The sequence below is a fragment of the Adiantum capillus-veneris genome, chromosome 16, assembly GCF_014529385.1.
Source record: "Adiantum capillus-veneris isolate H3 chromosome 16, ASM1452938v2, whole genome shotgun sequence".
NCBI classification, from domain to species: Eukaryota; Viridiplantae; Streptophyta; class Polypodiopsida; order Polypodiales; family Pteridaceae; genus Adiantum; species Adiantum capillus-veneris.
This window is the reverse complement of record NC_140946.1, coordinates 26,802,195-26,816,129: the sequence shown is the minus strand read 5'-3', so window position 1 is coordinate 26,816,129 and position 13,935 is coordinate 26,802,195. Positions and strand designations below refer to the sequence as shown.

Here is a 13,935-nt window from a genome sequence, read left to right as displayed (position 1 = left end):
ACTAATGCATTGCATCCACAGATCTCAAAAGTTTTAAGAATTCCAAAGAGCAAAGAGAAAATACTGCCATTCTAGTCATACCCAGCAAAATAATCACATAAGATACCCCAAACAAAAACGGTCTTACAAGCTTCAAATATGCCAGCATTGACTAGATTTAAGACAAGACCCAAATTCTCAGGAACAGGAAAAAGTAGACCACCAGTAAAATAATAAAGCAATGTTTTATAGAGAAACTCACCATTATATGTTACAAGACTGTTAGTGAAGTGAACATATTACAAATCTGTACCTCTTTAATGCCAGCAAGACCAAGTTAATGAGACTTGTCTTTTTTGAAAGGAGAAAGTTTCAATAATCTAGACCCTCTTAACTCGTATACTGACAGACTCATTCAATACAGAAACCCTTATCCCTTCCCAAACAGAAGTTGTTGTTGGAAGGCTGACAAGTTTCTCTACTAAAGGTATATCTGCAGGTAGCACATGTGCAAAAACTGTATATTTGGGGTGCCACTCGTTGTGATTGGCGAGGCTGATGAAAAAGTCGGGGCCATTCCCGATCCAGCCTACTGTGCCCCTTCTAATGTTAGGACATGCTTCTGTCTCAATTCCTTTGAAAGGAGAGCAGTGATTCTCCAATGAGCCTTGTACAAGACCGTATGGAGGGCCTGTTGTGCTCTGTACATTAAACACATCACCAAGAAAAATGAGAGTAAGCAGTATTTGAAGAGTGTTCAGAAAAAATCATTTTCCTATATGATTTTGCAAATAGGAAATCTTGAAATTCGAGCTTCCTTTTTCATATGGTTACTTTCCCCTTTTTCATGTCAAAATTTTCCTGTTTCCTAACAGCCATTATTGAATTCTCAAGTGGCACAATTGTAACCTGAGACACACTTTTCCTGAACACGGGTTCAAAGAGCCCTAAAGAAAAGTTGATTCCATAAGAGAACAGCATCACACCTTATTTGACCAGTTGCCCAACTCATCCCAAATGCTTCCTCGACTCTCAGCCCGATAATAGTAACTGCCTGTACATCGCCCGTTTTTCACCATTTCAAGAACATAAGCTACAGACTTTGGAGCACACTCTGGCAGCAACTGTCAAAAGACAGGCAAATGTGAGCAATTCCTAAGACCCAAAGTTAGTGTACTTAATACATGACTGCAACAAAGAATTTGCACGACATTCGGCACGCTCAAAACTTAGTTTCCCCAGCCTGACAAGTCAATTGGCACATAAGCATTATCCCAGCCTACACCCGGTGCCTAAAAATACAGAAAAAACCATTGGGTGTGGTAAGGGCCATATTCTTTGCTGTTGAAAATGGTAGAAGAATATATGCACACCTGCATTAAAATGGGGGCTTAAAAAATTACACAAAACACACAATCAAGCAACACCCAAATATACCAAAGATTTATGTCATTCTATGCACACGTGGGAATGTGTGAAGCTTGGAGGTTCTTGAGTAGCCTTCATCCTACGTAGCTATGTACAAGACTCCGTTCACGTTGATGGATTCCAGATCTCTCTCAACTGTTGCACTGCAGAGGTGGACAATACTTTCATCAAGCACGAGGAATGTGTCAATGCACGAACAAAGGTGGATACAAGCTGCATCTAGGCATAAGCTTTGGAGATTGAGCCTACTAAGGATGGTCATTTGACTATTAAAGATGGCAATTAAGCAAGATAGACTTTGACCAGCAATTGAGCCAATATGCAGAGAATTCACCATGCGAGAAGCTTATAAGCAGCCCACCTTGCATGGGGTGCTTTGGGGAAGTGTTGATGGTTGAAATGGCTATGTGAATCCAAACTACGTCGGCCCGTATATTTGTATGCCAGGAGAAGCCCGAGTGTGGGCGAGCGAATGCCTTCTGGGCATGGGGACTTGGGGGCCTTTAGTAAAATCAATTATTATTGTGAAAGGTTATCTGTCAACTTGGAAGGCTGGAAGGTCCCGTGGAAGAAGGCCGGAAACGGCATTGACCTGCACAGCACATGGACCGCTGTCAAGGACCTGGAGCGCCAGGGGAAAGGGGGACCAATATGGGCCTCCCTATCTCTTGAAGCTGGTGGCTCGCAGAGGTTAATAGGGGAGGCAGCCCACTGGTGGTAAGAGAAGGGAGCTCTAAACTGAGCTCGCATGGTGTCACAAGGTGCAGCAGGAGGGCGTCTCCAAGCCAAGGTGGTCATCATGCTCAACCGGACCACCACCAGACAGAGGGGGACCTCATAGAGATGCATAGAGAGGAAGCCGCCAATTCCAAAGAGGGTGCGGCTCAGAGAAGCCGAGAGAAGGAGATCAGCGGGTAGGAGCTCATTGGGGAGGCATTCCCTCAGGATAATGGACAGCCAGATGATAATCGAGCCTGAAAGCATTAATCAAGGGAGGGGCATCTTGCGCTACAGATAGAGTTATCAAGAGTATAAGGGCTTGAGCCACCAGTGGGTGAGAGATTGGGAAGTGCTGAGGAGCAAGTGAGAGAGCCGATGCGCAGCTAGAGGGTGCTCAGATAGAGCTAATAAAGGAAGGAGGCTTTGACAAGGGAACTCTGCAGAGGGAGAGCTTGTCATGGGAAGGAAGAAGGGTACCAAGAGGAGAAGGAGCCTCATTCGGAGGGCCATTCAGAGAGGGAGCTAGTTGGAGAGCGACTCTCAGAGAACCAAGGGAACACGCAAGACAGAGACGCCATGCTACATATGAACTGCAGGTGAGACGATCATAAGCCGCAGGGTGGGAAATAAAAAGGGAGATGTCTCCATATTTGCTCGCAGGCAGAGAAGGAAGGCAACCAAATTTGAATAGCTAGGTGAGTAATATCACAGGGACTTTAAGAAGGAAACCCGCTCATACTAGAAGGTCGGTGAGTGCTTCGAGGGAGAGAAGGTTGTTGCCTGGTTGCACATGAAGGGCGTTCTGTGAACACATTGGCTATCCAAGCTAGGTATGGAGTTGTCCGAGGTTCATAAGGAGTTGTTCAGAGTTGTATGAAGCAGAGCAAGAGCCTGTATGTCAAGTCGAGTTCAATACAAAGCCTTACATGCTTGTACATGGAAATCTACAGTTATGTCCTGGTGATCATGAGCGTTCATGTCTACCTTAGCCCAGCTAGGTGAAGCCGCTTGGGTGTGGGTGTATGGAAGGCATAGTCACATGGGGACGGGGACGGTCTCGGGGACATGACGGGTCCCAAGGACGGGGACGTGGAAAAACAAGAGATGGGGGACGGGCCAGGGGACGCGCATTTAAAAAAACTTGTTTATTCCACCATGCCCATGTGAAGTTGGGGGAGGAAGGGGGTTGAGAAGCCATGGTGGGGCAGAAGGGAGGAGAAGGAAAAGGGCTTAGAGCTGCTCAGGATCCATCTTGAGATGCCATAGATATTAGAGAAAAATTAAAATAGAAGCTCGGAGATCCGGAGAGAAGGAGAGAGGGGTAGGCTTCAAGGCTCCAAAGTCTCGACTTCAAGAGGAGGAGAGATGGGAAAGAGAAGGAAAGGAGAGACTCGAGAGGGGAGGGCCACGCTCAAGGATTGCCCTTATAGATTGCCCCTCCCTTGCTATCAAGCTCTCTCTCCCTTGAGGCTTGGCAGCCCTTATAAATTGCCCCTTCCCCCCCCCCCCCTTTCATTCACAAGTGCAACAAGCTCTCAAGCTCTCTCTCTCCCTTGCTCTCAAGCTCTACCCTCAGACTTGGAGTCAAGCCTCTCTCTCAAGGTCTTTCTCTCTCTCAATTTTCAAACCCTCAAGGAGCAAACTCTCTCTTTCTCGAATAATCCAATTATCCACGGCCTCTTCTTCTCGTTCAACCCCCTCCGTTCAAGCGGGCAACACTCAAAAGGCAAAGGAATGGTCGTGGTGGGATGAAGTGACCTCAGAGGACACCTTGTCGGCGGAGGGAGGTTCTCGTGCATGGGCATGCAAGTTATGCTCTTACACACGGAGAGGGGGGCATGACAAAGTGAGGACACACTTTCTTAAGAGTGTCGGGACATGAGGTGAAATTTTGCACCAATGTAAGCGTCGAGAAGAGGAAGGAGCTTGAGGAAAAGGATCAGCAATTCAATCATAAATGCAAGCCCGCACACAAAGGTATCGACCCGAAGACCCTCATTTTCCCTTCTTCTTCTCTACCCGGTGTCGGTGCCAATGGATCTTCATCGGATCCGATTCATCGCCAAAGGACCATTGCCACCTTTTGGGACCCAAAGAAGAAGGAAGAGGTGGATGCCACCGTGGCCCGATTCTTCTATCACGACCATATCCCATTTGTCGCAGCAAGGTATGTTTTATCGATCTTCTCTCTCATTTCTTCCGTTATCGTCGTTTCCGCCTTTTTGATACTAACCTCTTCTATGAGTGATCGAAACAGGTCGGAGTATTGCAAAGTTATGGTGCAACGGATAGGAGAGTATGGCACCGGCTATGTGCCGCCATCTTCAGAGGCTCTCTGAACCACTTTGCTCGATCAAGAGAAGGCGATCGTGGAGGAACCAACACTCAATATTCAACGGCTTTGGGTAAAACATGACGTTTCTTTCATTGCCGACGGGTGGAGCTATACAAGGAAGAGATCTATCCATGGCCTCGTCACATACTCGAGTGGAGAGATGTACTTTGTGCACTCTCATGATGCCATCGAGAGTGGCAAGTCCGCCGATGTCCTCTCTGCAGAGTGGACAGCGGCCATAGAAACGATCGGTGAGCAACACGTGGTGGCCCTTGTCACAGATGGGGAGGCATCAAACAGGGCAGCAGCAGCTATTGTAGAGGGCCACTATCCGCATGTAACAGTGTGCTTTTGCATGGCACACTACTTGAACAACCTTCTAAATGTTGGAATTAGGGTTGCAGAGAAACGCACACAAATTGGAGAAGACGAAGGAAGCTCAAGGCACACAATAGAGAGTGTATTACTTAGTGTGCAATGGAAAGATGGATAGCCCTAGAGTGATGGACGTATATACAATGCACGGGGAAAAAAACCTCCTACAGAGGGAAAAAAATACCCCGACGGTCCTAGTGTGTTCACACACATCACTACCACATGTATATGGTAACAAATCCCCCCTGGAGTGATGCGTTGAACGAGAGCTGTCACATGAGTAAAGGGAAGTGCCATGCCTTGAGGACATGATCAGTCCACAAACGGGAGTAAGCCCAAAGCTTTGTGGAAAGCTTCGAGCTTCTCACGAGACAATGCCTTTGTGAAAAGATTTGCAAGGTTGTCCTGTGTTGGCACATAAGCCAAGCTGATCTCTCCTGCTGAGAGCCTCTCCCTGCAATAGTGGTAATGCACCTCAATGTGCTTTGTGCGAGCATGAAAAACTGGGTTCCTCGCAACTGCCAATGCGCTCTGACTGTCAGCGTAGATAGTGTTGGCAGTGTCCTGTCCAACACCCAAATCAGCCATGAGGCGTCTGGACATACACACTCAAACGTAGCTGTGAAGACTGCCCTGTACTCAGCCTCACAACTCGAAGTGGCCATAGTAGATTGCTTCTCGCTCAACCATGATATACATGAACTGCCAAGCATGAAACAAAAACCACTTGTGGACACTCGCGTGTCAAAACAACCGGCCCAATCGGAGTCCGAAAAAGCATGTAAGTCTGGCGGCAATGATCCCCCCTTGGGATAAAACAAGCCAAGATGTAAAGTGCCACTAAGGTAGCGAAAAATCCTCTTGACAGTCTGCCAATGCTTAGACCTTGGGCTATGCATAAATCTGTTGACCTATGAGACTGAAAACTAAATATCTGGCCTCGTGTTGCATACATAAATGAGGCATCCAACAACAGTTTGGTAAAGAGTCACATCAGCACGATCACCACCATCATGAAGACTCAATTTCAAACCTGTTTCCATGGGAGTGGCAATAGGTTTGCAATCCGCAAGTCCAAACTTACATAGCAATGTCTCTATGTAACTTTTCTGACACAAGGCAATACCATTATCACACTGCTTAAATTGTATGCCCAAATAATGATGCAACAACCCCAAATCTTTCATCTTGAAAGTAGCATTCAAATCAGCCTTAAATTCAGTAATATGTCTCTCATTTGGTCCAGTGATCAGCAAATCATCTACATAAAGAACCAGAATGAGAAATATTTACCCTCACGCTTTACATACAATGTGCTTTCTGTTGGACTGTTACGAAAGCCTCGTTTGACCAAATGAGTCTCAGCTTTCTCATACCAAGCACGAGGAGATTGCTTCAACCCATACAAAGCCTTCTTACATCTGCACACTTTGTCTTCTTGTCCTTTCACAACAAAACCGCAAGGCTGCATTACATAAACTTCCTCAAATATGTCACCATTTAAGAAAGCAGTAACAATATCTGATTGATATACATCCCAACCAAAATGAGTTGCCAATGCACATAGAAAACGCACAGTAGTCATACGACAAGTGGGAGCAAAAGTCTCCTCATAATCTATGCCTTTTTGCTGTGCATAACCCTTTGCAACAAGTCCAGCTTTATGGCGATCGATCTCACAATCCGGCTTGCGTTTCAACTTGTAAACCCACTTCGTACCAATGGCCTTTTTGCCAAGAGGCAAATCACATAAAGTCCATGTGTCATTTTATAAAAGTGCATCATATTCTTATTGCATGGCAGCCATCCAATTTTTTGAATTCTGTGCTGCATCAAAAGACAGAGGCTCCTCAACATCATGTAAGCTAGACACAACCAAAGAATAACAATCTGATGCATAAGATGCATGGCGAGAGCCTGAACGAGTACGACTAGACAAAGGTGCATCCAATTTACGGTCACGCAATGTATGCACCAACCATTTTGGCATACCTCTAGCCTGCTCATTTTCGGCCCTTTCCTCATCAAGTACATCATGTACATCTGCATCAGTAATAGGCTGATCTGTAACATTTTCAGAAACCCCCATAGGCTGTACATTTGCCTCATTGGAATTTACATTCGAACTTCCACCACTGAAAAGAGGCAACAAAGTGTCATAAATGTCCTATGAGCTTACATTACTGTCTCTAGTACAAGACAGCAAGGGCTGAACAGAATCTTTCACAAACACTACATCCCGTGAAACCACAATACGCTTTGTTTACAGATGATACAACCTATAACCTTTGCTTTCAGAACTGTAACCAGCAAAAATACATTTGACAGCCTTATCATCCAATTTTCTCGTTGTGTTTGTGGCACCAAAGCATATCCCAAACAACCAAAAACACGCATGTGCTCAATAGAAGGCTTTCTATCATGCCATGCTTCATATGGAGTAATAGACTGCAAAGCTTTCGTAGGACACTTGTTCAGTACATAAGTGGCACACATGATGGCCTCAAGCCAAAAAGAATGCGGCAAAGCTTGACTTTTGACCATACATCGTGCCATTTCCGTAAGTGACCTGTTTTTCCTCTCAGCAACACCATTTTGCTGAGGTGTATAAGGCCCTGTATAATGGTGTTTTATCCCACGACTAGCCAGAAATGCATTAAATTCATGAGACATATACTCCCCCCCTCGATCGGAACGGAGGGTGCCCATAGTACATTTCGATACATTTTCAACCATAGCCAGAAATTATTTGAAGCACATAAAAACTTCGGACTTCGCTTTAAGCCGAAATACCCATGCATGCCTGGAGTAATCATCAATGAAAGCCACGAAGTAAAGGTAATTGCCCAAGGACGGAGTTTGCATGGGCCCACAAACATGACTATGCACAAGCTACAACCTGCATATGGCCCGAACTGAACCATCCCTTGGAAACTTCGAACACTGCATCTTACCCAAAATACAGCTTCAAGAGGCGGTAAACAAGCAATCATATCAGATTTCTGCAAACGCAGCAAATTGGTAAAATTCAGATGACCAAAACGTGCATGCCAAGTTTTGCATCTGAAATAGCCCTTGAATCTGCAACTGCATTTGCAAAATTTTGTCCACACTTGTCATACAAAGTGAGTTTATACAGCCCACGGCACAGAAGCCCAGATGCAACGATTTCATCACCAAAACTGAGATCATGAACTGCACATCTGTCATCCACAAATTTGACAACAAGTCGAAATCTAGAAAGTGCAGATACACACAAAAGATTCTTCTTGATCCCAGGTACATAAAGTGCATCAACAAGTGTGAAAGAACTGCCATTAGCAGCAGTAAGCACAATCTTTCCAACTCCCTGAACTGGATAAGAGGCATTGTTGGCACAAGTGACAGAATTTCCATGAGGGACAGACTCTGTTGTCTAGTCGCAGATAACTCCCATATCTCCTTTCTTCGCCGTTTTTTAGCTAATCTCACCGCATGGCCAATTTGACTTTGTTTGACTTGTTCCTTGCAATGTCACTACAAGAGGTTGTGTGCTCTTATGACGCTTTTAGCGACGGAAATACACTGGGTTTTTATAACCCCTAGTGTCGCTAAGAGCGTCGATACGGGGACGTCGCTATGCCAAATTATCGCTATAAGCGTTGCTATAAACGTCGCTATATAGCGACGGCTATGGCGACGCTGCAGAGCCATCAATAGCGATGTTGCAGAGCCTTATATAGCGACGGTCATAGCGACACCCGAGAGGAAAAATTTTTGGTGGCAGGGCATACTTATCAACCATATTGAATGTTTCATTTGTCTATTTACCTTTGAAAAAAAGTGCAAAGGTAAATATAGACCCAAAATAGTCACCCACAAGACAATATAATCATTAACTCCATCATCCATAGTGCGTATTGTTTGCAAAAGCGAGTACCTCAAGAGGTCGGATGGCAATGTGCTTCTAAAGTATTCAGACACCCGCTTCGCATTCAACTTTCTTCTTGTGCGCAGACTGTCTGAATGTCAAAATGCGGTCCGACAGGTCTTCATCGGTGATGAGTTCACCACCTCCCCCTATGCAAAGACGGTTGCACGGATTTTGTGCAAGGATAAGGCAGAGGATCTTGAGAATGGATACCTTATTCCTCCAAGTTTCTCTTTAAATACTCCCATCTCATAGGTTCTCAAAAATTATGGGAAATAAAGAGTTTTTAAAATAAACATTCAGATTTTTTGCCTTTTGACTTTTCAACTTCTTAAAAAAACCCAAAAATTCAAAAACACAAAAATTTAAAATTCTTCTTTTCTTTTTTCTTCTTTCTTCTTTCTTCTTTCCAAGCATATATATGAAATAATGCCTGAATCTTGTGTGTATATGTGTGTGTGTGTTCAATCAAAAAATGGTAAAATATGGACAATGTGCAATGGCTTCTCCTTCCACTGAAGCTACATGTTTATTGGGATCTCATTTCAACTCTGCAATGCTAGGAAGGCTCTTCATATTTACCATAGTGGGCCACCTCACTCAAGAAAAATCACTTTAACACTATAGCTATCCTCACCTGTTGATATGTACATATACATGTGTGACCTATTATTCCATGAAAGAATCTCAACTAGCTAGTTTTCTAGTTAGGGGAGACAAAAAATATATAGATAAGTATTACGGCCAAGTTTATACATAATATTTCACACTAATTTTTGCCTAAATATAGTGTGTGTTAATGTAAGTATTTTACAAACTTATGTATATACCTATATTGAAGTGTGGATTTTTACCGAGCCTACGTACATCAATTTTTACCATTTAACCCTACATAATAATTTGCTATTTTTTCTTGTATATACATGTGTATACTTGTATGGAGAGATTGAAAATAATAAAACCAAAATGGCTATAGCTTAGCCTTGGTGGAACGCCACTCCAACACAAATCACAAAAACTAATTTCATTTATGTCAGTATATTTTCACTATTGTGATTTTAACTTTTCTACAATTATTCTTCTTTTCATTCTCATAATCAATTCTAGACAAAGATGAGCAACACATTGTCAGAGATCAATTAAGACAGTACAGAGAGATGCAGGGGTCATTTGGCAGTCTCGATGCTCAGATTGATCGCAGGAAGATAGGTTGAGTGCTATGGTGGGAGGACTATGGCTATGATGGCCCTGAGCTTCAAAGATTGGCGATCCGTATTCTCGGCCAGTCAATTAGTACATCATGCTTGGAGCAATTGTGGAGTACCTTTAGCCACATTGCTTCCAAGAAGAGGAATCGGCTTGGAGTGGAGAAGGCAAATGATCTTGTCTTTGTCAGCGCAAATTTGAAAATGCTTTGCAAGAGTGCAGGTAAATAGACAGATCCTTTTACACACTGGGAGATGGAGCAAGAGGCTCCTCAGGCAGGTGGAGATGCAGAGCCACCGACACCAGGTACTTCATCCATGGCTGAGGTCGAGCCGAGCCTAGAGCTCAATGATGAGGAATGGGAGGATGTACATGATGTATAGCCGACTACTACGAATTGAGAGGTTTCTCAGGCTAGTGGCTCTTGAGTCTTGAGTCTTGAGACTCGAGAGTTGCGACTTTAGGACTTCCATTATTCTTACCTTTTTGTCTGGCTGCTTGTATTTGTCACCTTTAGTCTTTTGGTATTGTGGTCACTAGTTTGGCCCCCTTGTAGTCTATGGTATATGTCACCTTTGGTTTTCTTGTAGTGCCTTGGCGGGCCTTGTTAGCCAAAATTAAGCGAAAAGTGTATTTTGCTCAATGTTATGGCTCAACTTTCAAAGTTTCAAGTCTTATTTCTGACTTTTATTTGAGAGCTCTAATCTGTAATTACATGTGTTATTGTGTATGGGCATTGTGTTTGTTCAATGTTGTGTTATGTACCATGGCCGCGGCGCCGCACATCCCAAAATCAAGTCATAATAAGACTGAACGGTCTTCGAATCGTGTTTTTTGTGGGTATTAGACTCAAAGCACTCTAGTACTACTTGTATCAAAACACATAACACTAAAAATAGTATTATTTGGGTGTTTTTTTAATCTCCCGTTCCGCGCCGTTCTCGTTCCCCTGTTCCGCACGGAGGCCCGTCGCCGTTCCCGTTCCGCGTTCCAAGTAACTATGGCTTAATTGTCCATTCAAGAGACTTGTGTAGTAGGTGTATGAAAAAAAGTTTAGAGACAAAAGATTCGTTATCCATATTGGTCAGCCTCAAGTGAGTACAGAGCTGTTGGGAGATTAAGTGGGTGTGGTTTGGGTGTGTTTGTCCTAGGTGCCATCATCTTTTGGCGATCCTGTTGGGGAGCGAGTATTGTGAATATACACTCAAAAGGTGGTTTTCGAGTGGAGTCGTAGCAATCGAAGACAGAGTGTCACCTTGACCTAGTAGACTATCATGGTGAACATGTATTTTGACTCTTCAAGTCAACAGGATATGCAAGCATGGAGCGACCAAGTTCAGGGGGAGATGATGCAGCTCTAGATCTTCAATGGTGCGAAGCAAGCAGACTATGCATCGCACGGCTTGAGAGGAGAAGCATGGGAGTTCTACTGCAGGTTACACAAGGAAATTCAGGGCAATTGGAGTCGACTCAAGGTTGGACTACTATGGGGCTTTTGGAGGGTGTCCAAAAGCTGCTTATGCTCAGGTGCAAAGGAAGAAGAGGATGACTTTTGTGGACAAGATGATGCTCCAAAAGAAGAGGCTGTGTATGATGCTGATGTGTATGATGCTATCTCAAAAAATCCCATAGTGAGGGAGATGTCTACCCTACACATAGAGCAGGCTGAATTTTAGGAAAAGGCATTATGCCAGGCATCTTATGATGCATGTACCCCAAAAGCTGTGACATGCCATGAGTATATGTTCATAGACTCGGATAATGGTCTGGAACATTCGGGTGGTCTATATGTCAATGGACAAGGATTTGCAACTACAAGTGAGCAGGAGGAATCCATTTTCCTTTGGATTGGGGATCAAGTTGAGATTGATAGGGTAATAGTTACAAAATATCTGAAGAGGAATCAATTTTCCTTTGGATTGGAGATCAAGTTGAGATTGATAGGGTAATAGTTACAAATATATCTGCAGATGATCGAGTCTCTATGCAAGAAATAGTCATTTAGTCACTCTGAAGGAGTGCCAATGAGTGTGGCTTCAGAGTTTGCTTATCTGCAGGTAGAGGGGGCCCTGAAGAAGTGTGTTGACTCAAGAAGAGAGTTGCATGTGGACAGAGTGTGTTGCATGCTACCGATGGTCAGGGTCAACAGGAGGCGCCGGACACTGCAATGAAGCGATTTCAATGCCAACTAAACAAGGCCAGATTCAAGTACCACTAATGGCTTGTTTCCAAATCGAGATCACTTGTTGAAGAATTAGAGGGAGTGAAGGATGATGGCTTGCTCGGAGCCAAGTGCATAAGTAGCGAACTTGATTCTAGCAGTCTCCGCAATGAGGACTAGGATAGTTGGGAGTCTATGTCAACTTATCATGTCAATGGAGCTCTAAGGGAGCTATCAGAGAGTGATTGCATGGTTGCACCTACATGTTGCCTTGAGGATGAACTTGAACTCGATGATTGGGGCTTTCAGGAGTCTATCATGACAATTGTGGATGCTGGTATGCAAATCTATGTGGATAAAGCATTGGTGCGAATCAAAGCTATGAGAGAAATCTCCCAAGGTCAACAAAAGTTGGAAGAGAGCAGCTCACTGTGTAAACTTCAAAGGGATCCTAACATCGAGCTATGAGTTGGATCTTTTGCACATGCACAATACTTGCAAGGATAGTTGCTATGCTATTGAAAATCCTCATTTTTCTACAGGTTTTGAAGTTAAGGCAAGGGCACGTCTTCTTGGCTGACATGCTTTTGTTGCCAGCCTTCTCTTTGTAGCTGGCTTTCTAGAAAGGGCTTGTCTACTATCTGGGATCTTGGTGGATGCAAATGTTTGCACTTGTTTAGGGTTTGATGATGTAACAAGCTTGGACATTCCAAACGGGAAATCAATAGCAACACGCGAACAGAACTTCATAAGCACTGAACTTTAATTGTGTGTGTGTGTGTGTGTGTGTGTGTGTGAGAGAGAGAGAGAGAGAGAGAGAGAGAGAGAGAGAGAGAGAGACGGCCTAGCGTAGTTCCGTGCCCAAAGGTATTGGCCCCAAAGACTGGCGCCCCTTTTGGTATTTCTTTTTCAATAATCATTGCAAAAGTACAACTCCCGAGGGACCTCTGCTCTCAGACTCTGCGTCTAGATCCTCCCTAGAGTGAGGGCCCAAGGGCTTATTTATTCTTACAAGGGATGCCCCAAAAGCTTCTAAACTCAAAAGCAATTAGCCCCAAAAGCAACTAGTCAAAAATCTGCCAAGAAAAGCAGTTAGCACAATTTGCCGAAATCCGTACAAGCTGCCACGTCAGCACATGTCAGCGCAAATCGCGGAGGTCCGTATTGTCTGCCACGTCAGCATGTCGTACGGTGCCACGTAAGCATGACATATTGTTTGCCACGTCAACAGGCCAATCCGCTGGTGGTCATGCCACATCATCGTTTTGTCGCATACCCCCCTCTTGAAAGAATGGTAATTGCCCTCGATTACGCCTGCAAAACAAACAAAGGCCATAAACCAATTGAGTAGACACTGACTCTAAGTATCGACGCACTAGACAACACACATCTAGCACTTGCACGCAGACGACATAGTCAGTGCACATTCACATAAAATCAATCACATAAAAATTGATTCCAAATCTAAGACCATGATTCCGTGCAATGTATTTAGCAATCGCATCTAGATCCACATAGGACGTCCCTGATGTCGGATTCAACTAATCCTTATTGCGATCATGTCTATAGATTCTCAAGTCCGTGATTCCTTGCAACGTATTTAGCAATCGCATCTAGATCCACAAAGGACCTCACTGAATCCTTATTGTGATCATGTAACAAAAGTCAGATTCATTCGGGAATCCCCATTTCGAAGTACTTCTTTCATAAAGTCATCCAACAGAATATTGTTAGCACATCAATATCCTTGAAGTCCAAATGCAAATCAATGACTTTATTCCATCCAGGAAATTTGTGACAAAGGAGCGGAGTAACTCCCCT

The 13,935-nt window shown here is 44.0% G+C and overlaps 1 protein-coding gene across 1 annotated transcript in view; it reads right to left on the bottom strand.

Annotated features, from left to right (window-relative positions):
- Positions 1-205: 205 nt before the first annotated feature.
- LOC147438756 (uncharacterized) overlaps positions 206-13,935 on the bottom strand; it is a 66,901-nt gene continuing 53,171 nt past the window's right edge. Inside the window, exons 4-5 of the mRNA XM_086484736.1 lie at positions 966-1,103; positions 206-680 (exon numbers count right to left, since the gene is read on the bottom strand). Of these exons, the coding sequence (XP_086340862.1) occupies positions 360-680; positions 966-1,103 (459 nt within the window). The 3' untranslated portion in view covers positions 206-359. The remainder of the gene's footprint in view (positions 681-965; positions 1,104-13,935) is intronic.